This window comes from Accipiter gentilis, chromosome 1 (genome assembly GCF_929443795.1).
Source record: "Accipiter gentilis chromosome 1, bAccGen1.1, whole genome shotgun sequence".
In the NCBI taxonomy this organism is placed as follows: Eukaryota; Metazoa; Chordata; class Aves; order Accipitriformes; family Accipitridae; genus Astur; species Astur gentilis.
Window position 1 is genome coordinate 42,338,596 of NC_064880.1, and position 22,704 is coordinate 42,361,299.

The following is a 22,704-nucleotide window of genomic DNA, read 5'->3' on the forward strand; positions in this document are numbered from 1 at the left end:
CTTAAAAAAAAAAATTCTGCTTAAATAAAACAATTTAATCGATAAACAAATCAAATTTCATGGTGGCTTTTGTCATAACAAATGACCACACTTTTCTTTTCCATCAAATCTAAAATAAATGCAATAATAGCTTGTTTCTTGTGCTTGTCTGCTTCATCACTACAAGCCTGCAGTAATGTGGATTTTTACAGTAATTCTATCCTCTGAATTGATGCAACAAGCCAAACACGTAAATGTTCCTTCAAGTCTATGCATATGAATGAAGTAGAGAGGTTTCAAGAGGTGAAAGTCATTACGTATGTACTCACCAATGATCCAAAACAAAACCGATGGAGCTCTGTCTCTGATTTTATTTTATTTTCTGTAACGAACTCAGCATGCAACGTAGGTTCTAGAAGAATTCTTACTTGTTTATAGCATGTAGGTGTGTTATGGGCTTGGGGTTGGTTTTTTTTGGAAAGGTAATCACTGTCAGTACATAAAAGTATGTAAGGTATTTGGGGTTTGATACAAAGTATCCTAAACTAGCATCCCTTGATAAAAATCTAGGGATTGGGTTGTTCTTTTCATGCAGTTATCGTTTCTTTTAAAATGGATGATTCCTTAGATTGAGTTGTAAACTATATTTTAGAGTTTTCTGTCTGTGCTGTTCTAATATATGTCACTGTAAATGTTGAACCCTTTTCTATAAAACACAAGCTTGTTTTGGAGAGAAATGCCAGCAATATGGTGCATTCCTCAAAAAAAGGCAGTCTAAAGCATCAGGGCTTAATGTGCAGCCACCAAATAAGATCTCTTTTTTCTTCTGTTGCATAATGTTTAAAGTTCACAGATAGGCTTGGGCAGGGGGGGGTGGGGGGTGGGGGGTGTGTGTGTGTGTCATATCAGCCTTTTCTCATTAAAGTTCATATAAAATAGATGTAATGCACCTGTTCAATTTAGATCCTTGTACACAGAAAAGCAGTGCTATATCTTTATGAAATATGCTGTTACGGATGAAAACACACAAGCTATTTAAGCTAATTTATAGGACTTCATGCTAGATTATTCCTCAATGTAATGATGCAATATGATGATGCCCTCTGCATTCCACAGCAATTGGGAGAAACAGTACATTTGAATTGACTTGGATGAACTTTTTTTTTTCTTCTTTTAATTAAAAGTTTGCGATGTAGAGTATATCAGAGTATAAATGTAGGAGGTCAAATGCAGGCCATTGGCTGGCAGTTTTGGGAAGTGATTTGAGGTAGTTGGTTAAGGTGGAAGTCACTCTGCATACTCAATGGACCGGTGTTGACAGTGGACTTCCAGGTAGTTACCCTCTGTGTGTTTTTGTAGAGCTGGAAGATGTGCAAAACAAAAGCAGCCATCTTTTTTTTTTTCTTTTTCTTCTCCTTTTTCTTTTCTTTCTCCTTTTTTCCCCTCCTTTGTTTTTTCTTTCTCCTTTTTCTTTTAGAAGAGGTCCATCTAATGCTTTGTATCCCAGAGCAACTTTGCAGGCATCACTGAACACCTGGGGCAAAGCAGGGTTTGTTGTGTTACTGAGGGCAACAGGGTCTGATGTTGCCAGAAGGCAGTGGGCTCCTCAACTTCTTCCCGTCCTGTGGCAAAGAGCACAAGTGCCTTGGTGGTACTACAGAGCCAGGGATGGATCTCGGTCCACACTTTCAGCCTTATTCAGATACTGAGGCAGAGCGGGCAGGGTTCAAAACTGACTGTTGTGGAAACTTGCGGGAGCGTACACTTGATCTTGCAAGGAGGTTTTCCCTTCCAACCATCTACCTCCCATTTTGTGAGGGGCTTCCCTCTCCTCTCTTGCCCTGCCTCCGATGTTCTCTTGAGCAAGTCAGACTTTTCCCTACAAAACCACAAGCGTTGCCATCTTCAGCAGTACCTGGAAACTGCTAAAAATAGCCACGTGACCTGAGGGACTGCTGGTACAGTTAAAAGAGAGCTCTGCCATGGGACAGGACCATCATTTTGATGAGGAAACAAGATACCTCATGGGAGTCTTTGTGCTGGCCCAGGGGTTAAGGCAGGCTTCACCCTCGAGGTGAAGGCTGGTTAGAGAACATCGTCATCCGCGTCATCTCACCTGGCAGCTGCTTGACCCATGAATAAAGTTTGCATCCATAGGTAGACCTTGCCAGTGGTTTTCCCAGGTCCAAATGTAGTCTTTTCCTTTAGCATGTGGATATTGTGTGGCATACATGCTCATTCCCCTTCTGAAAACCCTCTGCCTGTCTTCTCTCCCCTGGTCTCCAGAGTAAGCGCTCAGGTGGGAATGTTTGCACACAAGCAGGCTTTTGAAATGCTAAAAAGATGAGGGAGTTTGGCCAATTATTCACCCTAAAGGAAAGGGAAGAAAATCTCTAAAGGCTTGTCGTTAAAATACAAACAAACAACCCCGTTCTTCTAATCAGTATTCTTTGTAGCAGTTGTAGTAATGTCTGGTTTAAATATTGGGGGAGGAATTGTATTTGAAAAAATGGTCACAGCAAAATGGTTTTTTCCTGTACTTGTTTGTGTAATATTCTCCTAATTCCTTGTAAATAGGCACGACATCATCTAAAGATATTTCCTACAAAATGTAATTACTTAGAATGCGGACCTTTAATGCAGATATTAAAAATCAATGACTGCTTTGTGTTTTCTTTAAATGATGCTGTTTAGCATTGTTTGTATTGTGTAATGCATGCGTTGCTCTGCATTATCATAATATGCTCAGTTTTCTTCTGCCACAGAGCAAGACAAGTTTTCTGTCATTTGCTGACTTCTTAATGTATCTCCAAAAGATTTTATAAAAAGTGTATTCAGAGTCATGTGTATGAACTATAACTGCCAGTGTGGGGAAAAAAAGGAAGCAAGGCAATAACGATATAGTGTCATCATAGCTACTATATCATCTGTCTAAAACACCTCTCATCAGCTAATCACAGCTCTTAAAAACCCTTGATTCTAGAATTGGTTTATATTTTAAGCAAGCTTGAATTTTCTTTTAAGAAATTTTAATTTTAATGTATATTATTTGCATTTTTCGGCAAGTTTCAAAGACAATTTTATGTACACATTGAGCATTAAAATAGTTTTCTCCATTGAATTCCCAATGCAGCTGCTGATCTGTTTCTCTTTGCCAAGTTTATTGTTAGTTTGCTTTGTACTGAACTTCATTATGTGAATTTATGTACAATGGGATACTTTGACCCAAAATAATTGTGTAAGGCATTGTATTGCCAGTTTCAGTATCTTGCCACTTTGTATTGCTGGTGGTATCTCTGGATACAAATACTAGCATTTTCCAAAAATTGATATGCAACGCTAGTTGCTCGCAGCTCAGATTGAATGTTTTCAGCATAGCATATCAAGAATATTCTAATATTTATGAGCACATTCAGCAGAATTTTGCTTTACAAATTCTTTTCTAGTGCTGCATGGCAGATACTCTGAATAGGGTGGCAACTCCATGAGTTGATGACTATATTTAGGTTAAACATCCTACACTTTATTTTCAGGTTCAACACACTGAATATTATAAACACATCTGTCTCCCTGTCCTCATCTACAAGGCATAGTATTAAAAAAGAGAGACGTTAATGATTTAATACTGATTGTTTTATTCTTTGAGTTTAATTTCTTTACTATAAACTAGATGTGCTTGGTAAATATAAGGCAGGGGGATACCAGAGGATAAAACAGTGGCCTGAAAACATTTCTTTTTCTAGCTTCAGCATTAACCTGCTTATGGCTGTGGGCAAATCATTACCCCCGCTTCTGTTGTGCTTTTTGCACTCCTAAGATCGGAATAATGACCTCTGGCTTCCTGAAGGCTTCTGTAAATCCACAGGTAGAAGAGTGCTTAAAGAAAAACTTATTTAAGTGTTTTATTTAAAAGCATTTAAAAACCCCAGTGTTAAATAGCATACAATGCTTGAAATTTGGGAGGAGCCTTTGAGGGATGAATATCTATAAATCTGACCACTTCAGATATCCATTGATAGCAAGCCTCAAATATTGTATGATTTCCAGCTGCCCCCCCCCCCTTTTTTTTTTTTTGAGACTCACTCAGTAATTTCTTGAATTTTTAGTTCTCTGAAGTGAATGCTCTGCTTTCAAAGCAAGTTCCACTTGCTTTTCTCTTGGGAATTATATAGAACAAATCCAATTCGATCAGATTTTTGGTTACTTTCATAACTATATCATGAGAAAAGAATTTGATCAACGCGTGCTGGAATGGAAATCCAGGCAATGAAACATACTGATGTTATAAATGTGCGCTACAGGGACATCCTTCCTCTATTGTGTTTTTTATTCCTATAAATGAATTACAGTAAAAATTACTGTCTTACCTTGAGGGAGTCACATTTTTCATGGAAAAATTAAGGGGGATTTCTTCCATGACTATTCTTACCATGGCCAGTAGCAAGAATTAAATTATAGGGAAGTTTCATTCCACTTTAACAGACTTTAGAGAGTTTGGTGGGAATGAACTCTGAATTGTTCAGATCATTCATGGGCCTACTAAAGTACTAAAGCCAACGAGGCATGCATCCACATGAGGCATTATCCTTTCATTCTGGCATTTGGGATACTGTTATAATGGGCAATAACAAAGTGCCCTAGATCTCAGTAGGTTTTTCTTTAAATTGTATGCTGCACCCAAGAGAACATACTCAGTTATATTTACTTTCCTGTTTATCCATACGAAATTTGTGTGAATCTTGGCTCAGTTTGTCTGAGAACTGTTACAAAATGTACAGAGTTCAAGAATTTCTGGCAGAGGACTTTGGAAGAAGATACTGAGGACTTTGGAAGAAGATACTGTACCACCTGCTTGCACTTGATACTGCTCTACAGTATCTGCATTTACTTTGTAAATTTATCTGCAAAATACCTTTTTTTTTTTTCCTTAAGAAATGGTAGTATTTCATATTCTTTGTTAAAAATCAGCCAAGATGTACGTGCCAATGGGTTGGTAAGAACTATTTACATCAGTGGAGGTCCTTTCATTAATTTCATTTGGGTTTGGATCGGGCTCTGTAGTTATACATTTAGTGATGGTATAATTTAAGAGTAAATTGCTAAACATGTTGCAGAACCTCCTGGGAAGTTCTGGGAACTTGTTTGGATGTCAGAGGTACTTGAGACTCCTTCTGCTGTGTTGGAAGCTCATCTGGGGACACCAAGTGTACACTGTAATTTAAATCACATTGCTGTTTGAACTTGTAAATTTTTTTTCCCTAATTTTTTTTTTTAAATGGTGTAAAGCTTTTTGCCACAGCTTGTGGCTGGGAGAAAAGAAAGTCTGTTTCTGGGATACGGGCATGTATTTGCCATCTGGTAGCTGAAGACCTGCAGGGGATAGGAAGCCAGAAAGGAACCTTCCTTCTTACTGCTTTTTCTCCTTCTTGTGCGAAGCCACTGTATCACCATCAGTCCCTAGTCAGTACCTTGCTTCATCTAACTGGTAACATCTCTGGTGCTATTATCAAGGCATATTTCATTCCTCGCTTCCTTCCTGGCCAGGAGGAGAACGAGCACTGAGGGAATAGCATGGGTTGCCTCACACCTCAAGCATGAACATGACGTGACAAAGCCTAGCTTGAGCCTCCTGCTGCGGCAGCTCCAGGCCAATTCTCTGAAGCAGCTGTGCTTCGGATGGGTGTTTTGCCTTTCCTCATCTTTTTGCAGTGGCCAGGCTGAGAAATAGCTGCTTAATTCACACAAATGTCTTTAAAACACAACATTAATCAAAACAGTTTAAAGAAACCCAGCCCAGTTCCATTATTTATTGATGTCCACAGCTGCCACTGTCTCGGGTGCACAACTTTGTGCGTAGCTTCGTAGGCAGTTAATTCCTTTTCCTAAGAAAAAGCGATCTTTTTTCATACTATAATAGCATGACATGCTTCCCCAGTGTATGCCTATCCAAGCTAGTTGTTTGTTCTTGTTAGGCTTTAGGACATAATATTAGCTTCTTGGTAAATCATCTTTCTTTTTTTTTTATTGTCAGCACTTTCATATCCTTATATTAATTTCCAATGACTGTCATCAAGATTGTCTTAATTGAAAAAACATTCACTGTAACTTTAGCAGCTGTTCTACAGTATAAAATGTTGGTAATTGTTTGTGTTCATTCGATGCAGGGTCGCTGTAATGGAAAGTAAATGGTCTCCGTTAATAGGTGGTGCTCTCTCTGCTAGAGTATCTTGTTGCCCATGAGCTGGAATATGAGATGTCCTGTTTAGTGTATGAAACAGGAGGCAAAAAACACTTTTGAACTCTTACCTGACTTCTTCCTGTACCTTATTTTTTGAAACTGCGTATCTTATCTTTGCCTTTCTGTCTAATTGACCAATTGGATTTGTGACTTAATTGCCAAGTTAATGGAATAAGCTTATTTGTATAGCACTCAGGAATACCCTGGATGATTTACAGGAACATGAAATAAAAAATATTTTCCCATCACTACAATATATACCCATTAAGGGAGGCTTTCAGATGTACACATCTCCTTCACTTTCAGAGCTTCTTTTTGTGGTTTGCCAGCTAAAAGTTGTCATTTCCATCAGATCTTAGAACTTAAATCGGCATCTACTGGACGCTATATTCTGCCTGTCCTTTTGCCTTGACATTTCCGCTTATTAATTCCAAATATGTGTGTACATATAGATAGACCCTGTTTTATAAGTACCTGTGATCGATCTCAGCTGAAGTGATGTCATTGGTATTCAGCTGGCAGTTTTTGGTGTGCACACAGGAGGCGGGTGATACTTTGGGGAGAATCAAAAGGTAGTGCTAAAGCTGCTTTGCTCATGGTAGTATGGAAGTGTAAGGTGTGTGCTGATGGCTGTATTTGTGTGACTGAGGCAAGCTGTCGTGACAAGGAAATGTAAGGGTGTAGTTTCTAAAGTATAGAGTTATTGCACTTGTTTGCTTAATACATTTTAGTAAGTGATGAGCAATGATGTAATTCAACTAGCATATTTTAAACTATTGAATTTATTTTGAAGGCTTCTGTTTGTTTTATGGAAACTCTGGCATCTACTGTATTGACTAAAATTTGAAGTCTTGATCTTTTAAATGGCTGATAATCTTAGATGTGTATTTTTGCCTTCATCTCAAGTGAATCTAAGTTTCTGGAAAATATACATCTAGAGATTACCTCTACTCAGAGACACATGATTCCTCTTTCCCAGCTGTTGCTTTTTATGGAAGAGGTTTTGGTCTTTCTTCAGAGGTATTGCCTCTGGCACTCTCTGTATGCAGCTCCACTTTCAATGATGCTGTTGTGGCTTTCAGCAGCTTCACAACTATTTCCACTGTTTGAGTTTCTGATACAAAATTGCAGCTGGCTACCACCTTCTTTAGGGAAAGTTCTGAAAATGTTCTCCAGAAGTTACAAGTAGTTATCTGTAGATATCTTCAATTGATTGTAATGAGGGACAGATGTTCATTTGTCTTAAGAGATTCTTCTGTTTCATCTACGTGTTGGTTTCTCAAGTCAACACAGAAGTTTCAAGTAGCTGAATATGTTGGGATTTGCTGGCTACACCTGACAGCAGTTAGAGACAGAACAATGTGCAGTGGTGTTTGAGGTAAACAGGAGTTGAAAGAGAGGTTCATGAAATTTTAAATACTGATGGGGACTTGCAGCAAAAATCTATGGATCTTGTAACTAGGGACTCAGTTCTTCAGTGTTAGCTGGAAGAGCCCATTGGGAAATGCTGGTTTGGTTTTTTCCTTCCTCTCTGACAACTCTTGAACATACCTTGCATCAATTTCTTTGACTTATTCTGCAGTTTATAATAAGAGAATTTGAGAGTTGGAAAAGTTACCATGGTTTATTAGTTCTTTTTTACTTTCTTTTTTCTCTTAACAACTCGGAACATTCTGATATATTAAAAAAAGGCAGGGGCCAGCTGTCCCTCCTGAAGTCATGCTGTCTATATCATCTTTCTGGCTGGGGCTTCTGTCCTCTTTTTCCGGGCCAGGCAAATCCTCTGTGGAGAAAGAAATATGTCTTTGTGCCTTGGAAGCAAACCACATCAAATGGAGGATCTGATAGATAGCCCTTTCTGCTTCTTAGTGCCTTTATCTCTTTTCCATGATTCTTCATATTTTAAGAAACAGTGATTTTTTTTTTTTAATTTATTTTTTTTTTTAAGCTGGAAGTTTCCTGCTTCCTTACAGTTTCTCAGTTGAAAGCTTGAGCAATGCTTAACAGAAGATGAAGCAGAGCTGTTTCAGTTCTCCCCTTTCCAAGACACAAGAATGTAAATTAAACTGAAAAGGCAGTTTCTATTTTATATAAACATATACATGTATATGAAAAAAATTGTCTAAGGATTTTGTACCATACTGCAGTGAAAAGATGCTATAAATAAATTCCCTATGACTTGGTAACACTTTTGTATCTGAAAGGTTTTTCTTGACTTTTTCTTGTCATTTTGGTGGAAACCTCAGAAATTATTCCAGACTTTTCTTTTTTTTTTTCCAAGCCATCTAATCATTTCCTTACACTCTTTACTTGATCAGTAACCTCGGGTTGTTGAGGCAGGTTGGGAAATCTTCCCCTTCCCAAGACAGCAGTCAGCAAAGACTTATTTACATTTCTCCATAGGTACTAAATTCTTCTGAAGTTTTCTTTTTTTCAGAAATGGTTGTAATAGGTTTATTAGTAGATAATATAGGTATATTAAGTATCTATATTAAGATATTAAGCACTGTAAATTATTTGGCGGTGTCAGAAATTGTAGAACAAAATATCTGAGGCTACTGAAGAAATGTCTTTATTCTTCTGTTGATTTGTCCAAGAAAAAGAATTTGTTGTACAGCAGTGAATAATCTGCATTATCAAATAGGTCCCATTCCTGCCAGGTGCCCTTCATCTCTTTTTGAAGCCAAAAGGGATTCAACATGTTGCAGCTTGGACAGTGCTGAATACTAATGTCTTGATATCTGGTAGATCATTAGTATTTATGTGTAAAATGGAAGCAAAATTAGTTTTGACCTTTAGAGCTAAGTCAAAAGGTTAATCCATGTCCATTTCCAATTTGGTGCATTAATTGCTCCCTTTCCTAATTGTGCGTAGGACAATAGTTTCTGTTCATTTCAGAGGTAAATCAAACTGTAGGTGATGCTTTGCATTCATAATTTAGTTGTTTGTTTTACTTACAAGTGAATTCCAAATCACTGAATGTGTCTTCACAGGTTGTGTTTAAAAAAAAAAAATCAGTATATCTGATTATTATTTTTTTTTCCCACCCCAAATCAATGCATGCATTCTGCCTAAAACTAGTGGTATGTGATATGCTTTATGATACACAGAGGACAAAAATAAGTCTATGCATTTTTCAGTTACTCTAGTATTGGTATTCTCGGCAGCTCTGAATAGGGGGGGAAAATGCCAGCATGAAATTAATAACTGGTTTTGTTTCTGTTGTAGCTACACTGTACACATCCTGCATTTTGTTGGGTATTTTCCTGAACAGCAGCGTACCAATATTCTTTGAGCTCTTTGTGGAGACAGTCTACCCTGTTCCAGAAGGAATTACCTGCGGAGTTGTCACCTTTTTGAGTAATGTGTTTATGGGAGTGCTTTTGTTTTTCCTCACATTTTACCATACAGGTAAGAAATATAAGCTACTTTGAAAATATAATTCTCCATTAAGACATACCCTTGTCAGTAAAGGGAGGATTTGCACATACAATTTCTGTTAATAATCAAATGTTTGAATCCCCCTATGTAGCAGTAAAGGAGAACTTTAATTGTTCTTTTCTATATGCATGCTAATAAAAATGAAATGCTTTAGTGCAAGATGCATATAGTCATATTCCACTTAGAATTTGCTGTAGCCAGAAACCTTCAAGATACACACTGTTGTCATATTTTTATAAAGGCCTGGGTAATGTGATCATTAATGATGTTTGTATCTGTGGGTGTTCAAAACCACAATAAAACTAAGCCAATCTCATGCTTCGGGGTATAACTTTATTGCTCAGGAAGGGCAAAGAAGAAATGCTCCCTTTCTGATCAGCTCCGTTCAGTGGGTTGGACATACCATTGCAGGGGAGAGAGCATCTGTTGATCACTGTTCAAAGATGAAATATTAATTCCTTTAGATAATCCAGTGGCCTAATCAGGCACAACAGTGTTTTGCTTGACATTTTCATCAACTTCTTCAGACTTTCTCAAGTATTATTTGCTTCCTCATAACTCATAATCCTAATTTTCAACTTGCTATTTATTAGGCTATAACATATATTATTACTTTAAGGTGTAAAATAAGAACCCATCTTGCTTTCAAAGGGAAGTGGTCTTTATTAATGGTTTTCAAACGTGCAGATTTTTGGTTTGTATTTTGTTGCTGTGGTAAGCATTTGCTTCATGATGCAAGATTTGTAAAGCAGTGTTTTACTTCTGCTTTGAAAGCATTAGAAATTGTGAGCTTTTATATATTATCATGAGTACCTGTACTTCTTAATATGGTGTGTTTTATAACCAAGAGGAGACTGACAAATTTCAGAATGAATTGTGCTTGAAATTATGAAGGTTACAGCCTGGGGCAAATTTTCAGTGTGGTTTTTGTGTGTTTCTGCCAGGGAATCACAAGCAGGCTGACAACCCTGTTCCAAATTGTGGTCTGTGAACACAAACTGAGAGAAATGTTTGGGTTTTTGGTTTTCTGGGTTTTTTTTTTTTACTGACATTGAACTGCATCATTGTAAAATCTGAATTCCATCCCTGCTAGCCTTGGTTGGCATGATGTTTAGTCTTTACGTTTTAAAGAATGCTTTTACGATTTATTGGTGTTAAATTTGTTCACATATACTATTATTTCCAACATTTACAACTGAACTAAAAAGATTATGCAGAATATTCTGAGAATTTTTTCAGCACTTTTCAGAGTAACAATCCCGTGTTTGGAATTACTTAATAATTGAGGATGGGAATACAGCATCTCACTTCTGACTGAAGGAATTATGATAAAGTAAACTTGTTCCCTTATAAATAGGGTATTTGGGCCCATTTTTTGTCTCTAGTATTTCTTTCCCTAGCAGGTATCAGTACATGCAGGTGAAGATAAACCTGAAAGTAGTATATTCATACACTTGGAAGATTTTCCCTATTTCTTCAAAGGAAAAAAAAAAAAATTATAAAGTAATTTGTGCTTAGGACAATCCGTTCTCCATGATGCAGTTTCACAAATGATCAAAAGTACAAGAGCACACGTGGTCACTGGGAGGGATCAATGCCAGTGGGTGCTATTGGCTCCTTTGATAAAAAAATCCTTTAGAATGTAGATAACAATCTTAAACATTTGTCTTTAATTTGATTCAAATACATCTTCTAATGGCATTTAAGAAGCTTACAGATAAACCAGAACTCAGTCAAATTCATCTTGTTCCCTCGGTCTTGCTTTTTTAGGCCAAATAATCTTCAGTAGTTTTAATTCTGATTTCTCTCTTTTCCTCTTCATACTCTGATATTGTAAAGGCTGTGAAAGAGCCAAGCCCTGGAAACTTTCCAGCGCACTGAAGATTTTTGGTCCAGCTAGCACGGTGGAGATGTAAACCTTTCTAAAGCTCAGCTTCCCTGCTGGTACTGTGCCCTGAGACCCAAAGCCGCAGCTTCTGGATGCAGTTTCCTTTGCCTTTTCTGCAGGGACTTCCAAGTGAAAAACAAAAGCAAATTGACCTGGAGGTTCACACAATCAATGTGTTAGTGTGTATTGCCCATGCTGTCACAAATTCTGGATTACAAAAGACTCGAAGGATTCACAAGTTAAATTTGATCTTTTAGAATATTTGGGTTAAAGTCCGTTTAATCCAGTTAAGCAAGAGTATTATAAGGAAAATAGTAGCAAAGCGTTTGTCTATTGACTTCTGGCATCATATAACATGGTCTTCTCCAAGCCTACAAAAATTTTACTAAGGTTTTAATAAGTTTACTGCCTAAACAAATCTGTAAGGGTTTTTGCTGGATGAGGGAAGGTGTTGTTGAAGGTTACTGGCTTTGGAAGGTTGATTTTTTAGGCTTTCTGACTTTTGTACTTTGCATTGTGTAATATAAATTGTGCTTTTTGTTTTAGCAATATAAATTACAGATTTAAGAAAGTAGTAGTGCTGAAGTCTTGATTTTGATTAACACAGACCTTGAAGGAGAGTTTAGATCCTGTAAAAATAAATAAATAATAATAATAAAGGAAACTTAGGGGAAAAAAGATAAAACACCATCTCCAGTAAAATTAACGTTTCTTCAGTAAATTGGCAGATTTAAAAAAAAAGGAAATTGTGGTGCACTTCTTTAAAAAAAAAGAACTCAGTAAAACTGCTAATTAGTAGTCAAATATCAGATGATAGGATTTCTTGAATGTGGAACACAAGCTTTTAAGAGCAGTACATTACGTGTAACAGCTAAAAAGAGGCTTCTGAGGAGCTGTTTGTGCAACTAGTTTCAAATTTAATTGATTGTGCTACTCACAAGTTTCTGCTGAGCAATTGGGTTTCCCTCCTTATACCTTGTAGCAGGTTTGATTCAAAATCAAATCCTGCTTCTTCTTACGCTTTTAATTTATTTTAGTTTTCAATCCATAGAAATCAAAGAACTAATGACTAGAGTCTTCAGAAGTGGTTTATTCACCATTAGCAATGATAGATTTCCTCTCCCCATTCTCTCCACTGACAGTTTGAATAAGGAGGATTAACGTTAGCTGGAGGCATTGGTTTTACATATATATTTTTTTAAAATATATATAATATATATATTAATATATTTTACATATATATATATACACACACACACATATAAGGTGGCCGTGGGGAAGTCTCATAGACCATGTTAACCATGTATTGATTGAGAGCTGTCAGGATTTTGTTCAGAACATAGCGATTTCCTTCAAACCTGCCATCAGTGAAAGTTTTGGTCGTTTTAAACATGGAACATGTTTGATAACTCTGAGGTTTGGTCTGTTTTCTGCTTTACAGAGTTTTCCTGGTTCAACTGGTGCCTGCCAGGATCGTGTCTGCTCAGCCTGCTCCTCATCCTGTGCTTCCGCGAGTCCTACGACAGACTCTATCTCGACGTTGTCGTCTCTGTGTGATAATGCCGGACTGGTGAGGGGTTGGAAGAGACTGGAAGTCAGCTTTGCAGTCTGCACATCTGCCTGGATTTGCACAGCTGAACAGCAGAAGAGCAAAGAAATTACAAGACTTAATCGTGGTTTTATTAGGGTGAGGGACAGTCTGTTCTTATGTTCAAGACCACCTCGATTTGCGATAAACGTGGAACTTGAGTGGTGATAATGATGCTGAAATGCACAAAGATAATATATAGGATATACAGGTCCTGGTGCCAGAGCTGGGGCTCTCTATTTAAAAGGCTGTTGATGTAGCAGTGAGGTGTACAGTTGCGTGCGTGTGTGTGTGTGTGCCGACTCACGGTTATACACACTGGGGTACCAGTAATCTTCAGAGTCTTCTATCAGAAGAGAAATAGTGAATAATCTTAACAAAAGATTAAAACAAAAAAAAAAAAGGGAAAGAAAAAAATCTTTTTTTTAAAGATCTCTCTTTTAAATGGCTAGTCATTTATATAGTGAATGTCCATTAAACAGTTAAGCTAAAATGATTTGGTGCTTGTACACTACTATTACATTCTAATAAAGTGATTTCTGATATAAGACACTGGTACCAGGGTTTTTAGCCATACTAAATATCCCAAACAATCCTTGCAATGTTGTTAGAGGTGTTTGTTATCACCCTGGAGCACATCTAAACGATAGCTTTAGCTGCCACTGAAACCCAACTTGTACCCGCAGTCGCCTCTGAAATACCACCATGGTTCTGTATCTCCTGAATATGGAGCATCTGTGGTATCTCAGAAGTTTACTGGAGAGTCACTCTTGGTAAATGTTGCTGTTTTAAAGGCCACCACTGTGTCATGTTTTCATCCCTCATCTCTGGTACTGCCATTTTTACTGTGAAGACCTGTTCATGCCACTGAATACTGTGGGTGTGGACGTCCGAGTCCCACTAGTTCTCTTCTGATACTCTAAGGTGTGTGTGGTTTTCGGGATTCGTTTATGACTGAGGGTGACGAAACAATATTGTTTGTTAACCCAAGTCTTTAAAATCACTGTTACCTGAAAAAAATCTTTCTTGTTGATGAGGCACCCTGATGGCGAAATGACAATGAGTTTGACAATGAGAAATAACTCCTGAGTTTTGGCATAATATGGGAAATATAATGCCAGCTCTTTTTATCAGTACTAACCTGTGGTCATTCTGGCCCTTACTTGAACATAAATATTAAAGACACTTTGAATAGTTTTTTAACTCAATTTTAAACCTGCTAATAATTTCTTAATTATATTCTTGGATTTCAGTTCAGCATCATTTACAGTATTTCCATGTGTGTGTTCTGTGCTCTGTGTTAGGGGTGTGTGTTTGTGTGTGTATGTGTGCGTATTTATATCTATGTATACACAAATAAAACTTATATATAAAAGATTTATATATAAGTTATATAAGGGTATGTGTTTACATAGGTTTATTTTAAGTAATCGCATCTCTGGATGGTGGTATGCCACTGTTTCTAACTAAACCAGTCACTGCCGTGAATGGAAACGCATAGATACACTGTCTGCGACATGAATTTTTTTCAGGGGGTGAATGATTTCCTATTGTAGCAATTTTATCGCAAGGGGGTGCATGCACATGTTGGAGGAGGCTGGTGTACAGGGTTCTGAGTCCATAGAAGTCTGAATCAAACGCCCTTTGCTCCTGTGCGGGGCTCTTCTCTGCCACCCTGGGGTGACACCAACACTGTAAGCTCACTCAAATAAGCCCTGAACTGAGCGCTACCTTTCAGACACAGATCTGTTCATTCTGTCTGCTCTTTTTTTGCAGAGAGAATATGCCACTAATACGTTTAACTCAGGAGTGTATCTGTGCAGTAAAATAAAACAAGCTGTTCCCTGCTTTTATGTTTTCAGAGCAATGGATGTATTTACTGTAGTAACAGAAAATTGACTTAGCTTATTGCCTATATCGGCTACTAAATGATCTTTTCTGTCTTGAAGCAGGGTCTTTATAGGAATGGAACTAACCTACATTGGGATAACTAAATCAATCTAACCAGAACTTTCAGGTCTGCTGGCATTATCCTCTTACTGTTTTTCAGATGAATGGTATTAACTGTCCAAGTTCTTTTTACTGTGTTTTAGTGCCTGGAATAGTTGCTGTATCCAGTAGCTGCTGCTACCTATTGTCTTCTGAAACCAAGGATCGCTTGCCAAGAGTCTGATTGGAGTTGCATTGTCATGGCAGAACTGCAAGCTCGGATGACTCTTCAGAGCTCTGCTTCTGCAATTTACTGTAGCTATATTAAGATTAAAATTGTACAGCTCAGGCACTGTCCCGAGTGACAGAGATTTCTAATCCTTTCACTGTCCTGACTATTTTAAGATGGAGAAGCACTTCAGGCAGTATTCAGACTATAACCTATTTTGCCTCTGTTCCAGAAAGCATTGAACGATTCAAAATATTTGTCAGTGCTGCCAGATGCAGACTCTCCATACAGTCAAGGCAGAAGAGCGAACATCTTGTTTTACACCCTGTTGATAGTTCTTCTGAGTTGGTATGAATTGCTCACTGCTCTCCTGAACTTTGATGCTTTGGTAGAAGTTTCTGTGTGGTGGGTTGACCCTGGCTGGGTGCCAGGTGCCCACCAAAGCCGTTCTATCACTCCCCTCCTCAGCTGGACAGGGGAGAGAAAATATAATGAAATGCTCATGGGTGGAGATAAGGGCAGGGAGGGATCACTCAGCAATTACTGACATGGGCAAAACAGACTTGACTTGGGGAAATTAGTTTAATTTATTACCAAACAAATCAGTGGGATAATGAGAAATGAAACCAAATCTTAAAAATACTTTCCCACCACCTCTCCCTCTTCCCAGTCATAGCTTCACTCCCAAATTCTCTACCTCCTCCCCCCGCAGCGGCACAGAGGGATGGGGAATAGGGGTTGGGGTCAGTTCCTCACACGTTGTCTCTGCCGCTCCTTCCTCCCCAGGGGGAGGACTCCTTACTCTTCCCCTGCTCCAGCATGGGGTCCCTCACACGGGAGAGAGTTCTCCACAAACTTCCCCAATGTGAGTCCTTCCCACAAGCTGCAGTTCTTCACAAACTGCTCCAGCGTGGGTCCCTTCCACGGGGTGCAGTCCTTCAGGCACAGACTGCTCCAGCGTCGGTCCCCTGCAGGGTCACAAGTCCTGCCAGAAAACCTGCTCCAGTGTGGGCTCCTCTCTCCACGGGGCCACAGGTCCTGCCAGGAGCCTGCTCCAGCGTGGGCTTCCCACGGGGTCACAGTCTCCTTCGGGCATCTACCTGCTCCACCGTGGGGTGCTCCCCGGGCTGCAGGTGGAGATCTGCTCCACCGTGCACCTCCCTGAGCCGCAGGGGGACAGCCTGCCTCACCGTGGTCTTCCCCACAGGCTGCAGGGGAATCTCTGCTCTGGCGCCTGGAGCACCTCCTGCCCCTCCTTCTTCACTGACCTGGGGGTCTGCAGAGTTTTGTCTTACATGTTCTCACTCCTCTCTCTGGCTGCAGTTTTTTGTTGCACAGCAACTTTTTCACCTTCTTAAATCTGTTATCCCAGAGGCACTGCCACCGTCGCTGATGGGCTCAGCCTTGGCCAGCGGTGGGTCCGTCTTGGAGCCAGCAGGCATTGGCTCTATCGGATGTGGAGGAAGCTTCTAGCAGCTTCTCACAGAATCCAACCCTGTAGCCCCCCTGCTACCAAAACCTTGCCATGCAAACCCAATACACTGTGTCTGTCTTGGGCACTGTAGCGTGTGGTCTTAATTGCAGCCCTCGATGCCGCTGCACCAAAATAGAGACATTGTCCAGCGCTGAGCGGCATGGCAGGGCTCTGCTGGAGACCTGCACTGAGGTTGCAGGCACCGTTCTGCAGTCAAGGCTCAACCAGAGTTCCCAGCAAGTCTGACAGAAGTCTGCCTGAGTGAAAACCAAAGGATTGCTCCCAAATTACTTGAAGTTGTGCAGGACGCTGCTGCATTCCGTACAGTGTTCAGGCTTTAGGATCTTATTAGATTAGCAAGTCTGGCTCAGGATGGACATGAGGATTGCAAATGTGCTTGCTGAGATCTCTGAAAAATATTTTATCCCCATCTGTGACAAGCAGCAGCATCCTTCTGTGGAGGAGCAGTCCATTTCCTGTCAGTAACCCAACGTGACCCTTGGGAATATTTTTTGAGAAGGGTTATCACTAGGTCCACCCTTGTTTGGATTTACGAAGGGTCCGAGCTGTCAGGACTCTGCACTTTATTAGAAGTTAGAATTTGAGACCACAGGGAGAGCCCTAAGCAGTGCTGATACAATCAGCAGTAGTGCACAGAGTGGGCTCAAACCAGTTAATATATATCTTATTAATTAGTGAAAGTTCTAAGTCCCTCTAACTTTTGAGTCGGTAACAACAGGGGTTTTTATCTAAACGAGGCATTACCTTGCACTGCCACAGAGCAGCTGACCTTGGCTGCTGCTTGGCCTGTGACTTGCCAGCGGACAAAGGTGCCCTGGGAAGTCGCACTGTTTGCTTCTCTTCGTGGCCTGTAAGTTCACGGCCCTGAAGAACATTCTTTCCCAGCAGTGCAGAGCCCCATAACATACAAGTATTTGTGCTAGGTTTTATATTGAAAATGCTAGGAAGGATGCTCTGTAGCGACCGCTCTCTCTCAATAGTTCTTAAGTATGGGCTGCTCCTCAGGTTTGTGCTTGGCTTGGTAACAACTCTCAGTTCAGGTTCCAGTGCTGCTGGCATTTCTTCTTGTGAGCTGCGGAGCTGTGCTGGCTTTCATGCTGCTAATGAGGAAGCTCAGGCTTAGTAGACGTAGGCTCCACTTACGGCACTGTTTACTGTTTCTTGTCACTGCTGTTACCCATTAATTTCCTTTTGATTCCTTTGCCTTCCCATGTGGCCACCTGCTCCCCTGAGCTGGAGGTATGGAGAAGAGCTTGTATGCTCCCTAGCCAGTTTTAGAGGGATGGGTTGGCCGACTATGTACTTAATATGCATAAAAATAGTGATTTTTAGAAAATCATGCAAGCTGAAATAAAGTGCAGACCCAAAGGATTTTATACATATGTGAGAAGATAGTCTGTTATGAGCAGACTGTAATTTGCCTGAAACTTGTAATTTTGGCTCCCACACCTAGAGAGGCCAAGCTGATAGGCACCATGCCTGTTAGGTATTCAGGTTCACAGCATCACGGAGTTATTCCCAACCATCTGACAGAGCTGAAATGAATGGGAGTGGGACGTCTTTAATCTTGGAGGGGGTTGGAAAACCCCAGGCTGCGTCAGTGTTCGCACTGGTAACCCGGGGGAGCGCCATGCTGATGGACTGAGTAAGGGGAGGGGGGATTTCCAGAGGGCATTTCAACGCTGAAATACTGCGTTGAGTTGATTGAATCCATATAAAATTTGAAACTTTGTGGTGACAGGGTTGTTAATGCCTGGCTTGTTCTACAGTAAACTTAGCAAGTGGCTGTGTAGCCTTACACTGCAATATAAACAAGCTGAATTGATTGATATGCATATATTGGCTGTTAGTGGAAATTGAAGTGCTATTTAATTGTGAGGATTGACTGGAATATAAATGGGAATTACACAGTTTGCACAGTGGATATAACTGTCCTGTAATACTATGACAGGAGGGTTTTAATTGTTCATTTCTTCCATTGAGTCACTTGCAAATATTTAATAAGTATCTATGACAAAGACATTTTTATGTTTCATTAGTTTTGAGGGGTTTTCTTTTAGACTAAGTATGGATTGTTGTAATAACTTGCCAAGACAACTGCTACACTGGTATGAAAGCGTACATGAATATTTGGTATCGATTTGGTATTTGATGTTGGTGCCGTCATTCTCGGTGTTAAAGTGCCAGGCTTGGGGAGCAGGGATGTGGTGTGTGCGAGGAGGCAGCGGTGCTCGTGGATGCACAGCCGTGCAAGGGTAGATGCTGACCCTGCCAAGATGAACAAGAACTTCATCATCTTCTGTGGGCTCCAGCATCAGGGCTGGGAGGAGAAGGGGGGCACGTGGAGGGAGAAAAGCCGCCTCGTGGCTGCTGCCTCCCTTCCGACAGAGACAGCCTCCAGGCTTACTGCTTCACATGTGAGAGATCAGAAGTATCAACACAGGCTTCGTTCATTTCCCTGCAGCCATGACTGCTGCGAGGTGGGTTGTAGGTGGCACAGGAATATCTGCCTGCCTTCCTCCAGGACTGTCGTTTCAGACAGCAGAGGAGAATTGCTGCAGAGCAGGTGGCAGCCCCACTAAAGTCAGAAGATGATGTCAATCTGCTTATAATTTTTGCAGTTTGTGTTTCAGGACAGATGAAACTAATAAATAGAGGAAGAAATGTAACTCTGTCCAAAGTTTTGACAAGCAAAAGCAAATATTTGCACAGATGTGCTGGCTCCTGCCTTTTACTTGGGATCACAATGTGTTTGGAGCAATTCATGCCCGCCTGGAGCGTGGACCTGGTCCCACAGCCCCAGCACTCCTCCTGCCACTGCTCAGCCCCCAGCAGCAACGCGGGAAGCTTCGTGCCTGGGCTGGGGGGGGCAGCGGTCGGGGCAGAGGGCAAGAGGGGAAGCACTGCACTGCAGCCAGGATGCCCAGAAGGTGCAACGTCAGTGGGCGCCTGGGTTATTTGCACAGAAGGGATGTCTTCTGCAGCCCAATTTTAGCAGGGTCTCATTTTTTACTTCCTCAAGAAGGAGGTTCTGACCTTCGTTTTATGTTTGTGACGTGATTTGTTCTACAGGAACAGCTATGGCTGTGGCACATGGCGCTGGTTTTCCAAGGTGTGGCAGAGAATGCAGGTGGGACTTTCTCCCTGCAATAACAGCTTTTCCTTCTGCGGTCTCTCTCCCCACTGGCTTCCCCCGTGTGATTTTTCTGTTTGTTTTATCTGGACAGACTCATTGCACTCACTTTGTATCGCTACATGAAGAAACTAACCACGAGCAAACCACTTTTATTCTTTATGGGCAGCTTTTCCCTTTAGGCTCAGGCCACTTCTTCAAACTTAGCCCACCTGCTTGTAAAAGCTAAAAAACCCCAACCCCATGTTTTTCTTTGCAGAGGGGATGTGCAGGTTTGTGTAACGCTGGGACAGGTAGCGAGAGCCTGGGTTCTGCGCTTGCTCGGTCACAGAGCTGCTCGGGGGCTTGGGGAAGGGATGCTTGTGGGGGGGGTGCCTTGGTCCCCCCACCTGTAAAAGGAGAGGGGGATACCCCATGTCCCTCCCCAGGCAGGGACACGCAGCTGTCAGGGCTGGGAAGTGCTTTGGGATCCTGTGAGGGACGGGGACTGGAGCAGGGTGTGGGAAATACCCTGTTTAATGGGCTGCGTGTCCTCAGCCTTGAGACTTTTGTGGGGAGTGCAGACCCTGGTTTTCTCTGCCTGGTCCGCATAACCTGTAAGGCATAGACAGTATGTACTCCATGGATAGAAAACCCCTCTGGCAGGACAGGTTGCATTAACAAACCGGTGGGAAATAATTATGTTTAGGGAAGGGATGCTCAGAGAGCCAGTCCGCCTGGAGCGGTCAGGGGGTGCGGTGCCCCTGGGCTGTATCTGGCTCTCTCTGGACGCCCTGGATGTGCAGTCAAGAGCCGCAAGAAAACGAGCTGGTTCCCTCACCCTGGCCCCTGCCTGCACCATCTCTTCTGCCTGCCCCAACCTTTCTGCTGCCACCGGTCACCGGGGCTGAGCAAGGCCGGCAAAGCTGCAGGGCGTCCCCATGGGCGGCCGGCCACCAGCTGCTGCTCCCCCCCAGGACAACACTGTATTGTCCAGATATATTTATTTTCTCTGCCTAGGATATTTGCTAGATTAAAACCTCTTTTTCCTCTACCAAGTTTAATGTCTTCCACTGTGCATTTTAGAAACAAGTACTTGATAAGGTGGAAAAAACAGCTTTTAATTATGTGACACACCTAACAGTTGGGTTTTTTGAACTGCATGAACATATGGAGAAGGAAGAGGGTTTTACATGTTGGAGAGCATCTTTGTAAACTCTCCTCGACCTGTAAGACTGTTCACTTTTACTGGAGTTTGTATGCATTTTACTTTTGTAATTTTTTAAATGATTTGATAAAATTTTATTTTAGGGCAAATTCTACTTTTTGTATGCAATATTCCAATGTGATGTACTTTTATTTTTAAGAAAATAATGTTGAAACCACTATATACTTGTCAACGTAACACATCCACTGTGTCATTTCTTTTTAAAACTGGAATCTGACCATGAAGTGCGTGTTACTTTACGTACTGGTTGTTGCACATTAAAGAGGTTTACTCAGATGTGCTGCCATCACTGTTCATTAATTCCAAGAAAATACAAGGGAATAGTTTATTTCTGGTATAATATCACTGAAAACTACTGCAGATACTGCTACGGAATGGGAGTTGCTTAGTCCAAACGAATGTAGCTTCATCCAACACCCGACCCAGTCAACAGAAATATTTCCATCACTTTCAGTGGGGTTTTAGGGTGTGGGTCTGGCACTGCTGTTGGGCTGTGGGTCCCCACGGACCGAGGGACACAGGGGGTGGGCTGGGGCAGCGGGGTCCCCAGGAAGCGGGGGACAGAGGGAGGGGGAGGCACTGGCGGCGGTGGCAGCCCCTGCTGCCCCACCACGCTGTCCCAACTCTGATTTCACACCCTGACTCACCCAGGCTCACAGCTCAGGACGCTGCAAGCTGGTTGATTTTGCTGGTTCCCACTGTTAACGTCTCTGTTCGGGCTTTTGGAAAGGAGACCCTTTGTAATAACCTTCCTTGTGTTTATTCTGCACTTAATTGAAGCGGCCCCAACCCAGGATCTCTTGATCCATGTTTATTTTCTAGGACCAGCTCTTCAGTAACGCCCTGACTACTTACCAGGGCAAGTTTAAAATAGCCTCACATCCTATTAGTGCTGGGAAGAAATCTGTCAACTCTTGTATCGTGGAATATCTGGGCCCCACTATTCTTAGCAACAGTCTCTTTCCAGGCTATATATGGGAGCTTAAGGCTCCTCTAATGATACAGTTCCCGGTTGTATTTATCTTTGCAGTGTTACGGAAATCTCCGTCCTTGGCGGGATGAGAGCTGATCGTCCCCCATCTCAGATCTCTGGTCCATCTCAGATCCCTGCCATAGTTTTGTGTGTTAGTGAACCCTCTATGCTCATCCTTTCTCAAAGAGATATTTTTTTAACCTGGTTTCTGTTTTATTTTTCCTGTTATTGAAATCTGCTGTCTCCCTAGCATATAAATGACATTTATTCTCTCTTTCCCGATGGCACATCCTTGCTGGGTGCTTGCTGGTGGCTTCCTCTCCAGCCACGTTGGAGTTGGATATGGGCAGACGGGCCCTGTGGAGCACCTGGGCTGGGGGCTGGGCTGGGTGCAGGCACTCTGTGTCGTGTCCAGATGTGCCCAGATGTGGGGGAGCCCCTCACACATACCTCATGTCTCTTGGCCGTGGGACCAGCAAGAGGTGGGGGGAAAAGTCAGGGCCACTTGTAGATAGCAGGTATGGGTGTCTTGGCATCTCTGGGCTGCAGCCCAGCGCTGGGGGATGCTGATTTTGGGGAAGAGCAGCAGCAGCACCCAAATGCA

General features: G+C 41.4%; 1 protein-coding gene across 2 annotated transcripts in view; it reads left to right on the forward strand.

Moving 5' to 3' along the window:
- The window catches only part of SLC49A4 (solute carrier family 49 member 4), a 75,029-nt gene that overhangs the window by 52,082 nt on the left and 243 nt on the right, over positions 1 to 22,704 (forward strand). Inside the window, exons 8-9 of one of the 2 annotated variants that reach the window (XR_007506596.1) lie at positions 9,446 to 9,628; positions 12,988 to 15,640. Coding sequence is in view for 1 of the 2 variants with exons in the window: in XM_049804078.1 (XP_049660035.1) it covers positions 9,446 to 9,628; positions 12,988 to 13,103 (299 nt within the window). In the remaining variant the exon portion in view is untranslated. Of the gene's footprint in view, positions 1 to 9,445; positions 9,629 to 12,987; positions 21,404 to 22,704 lie in introns of those variants that run through there. The other variant, XM_049804078.1, reaches the window with a different exon arrangement.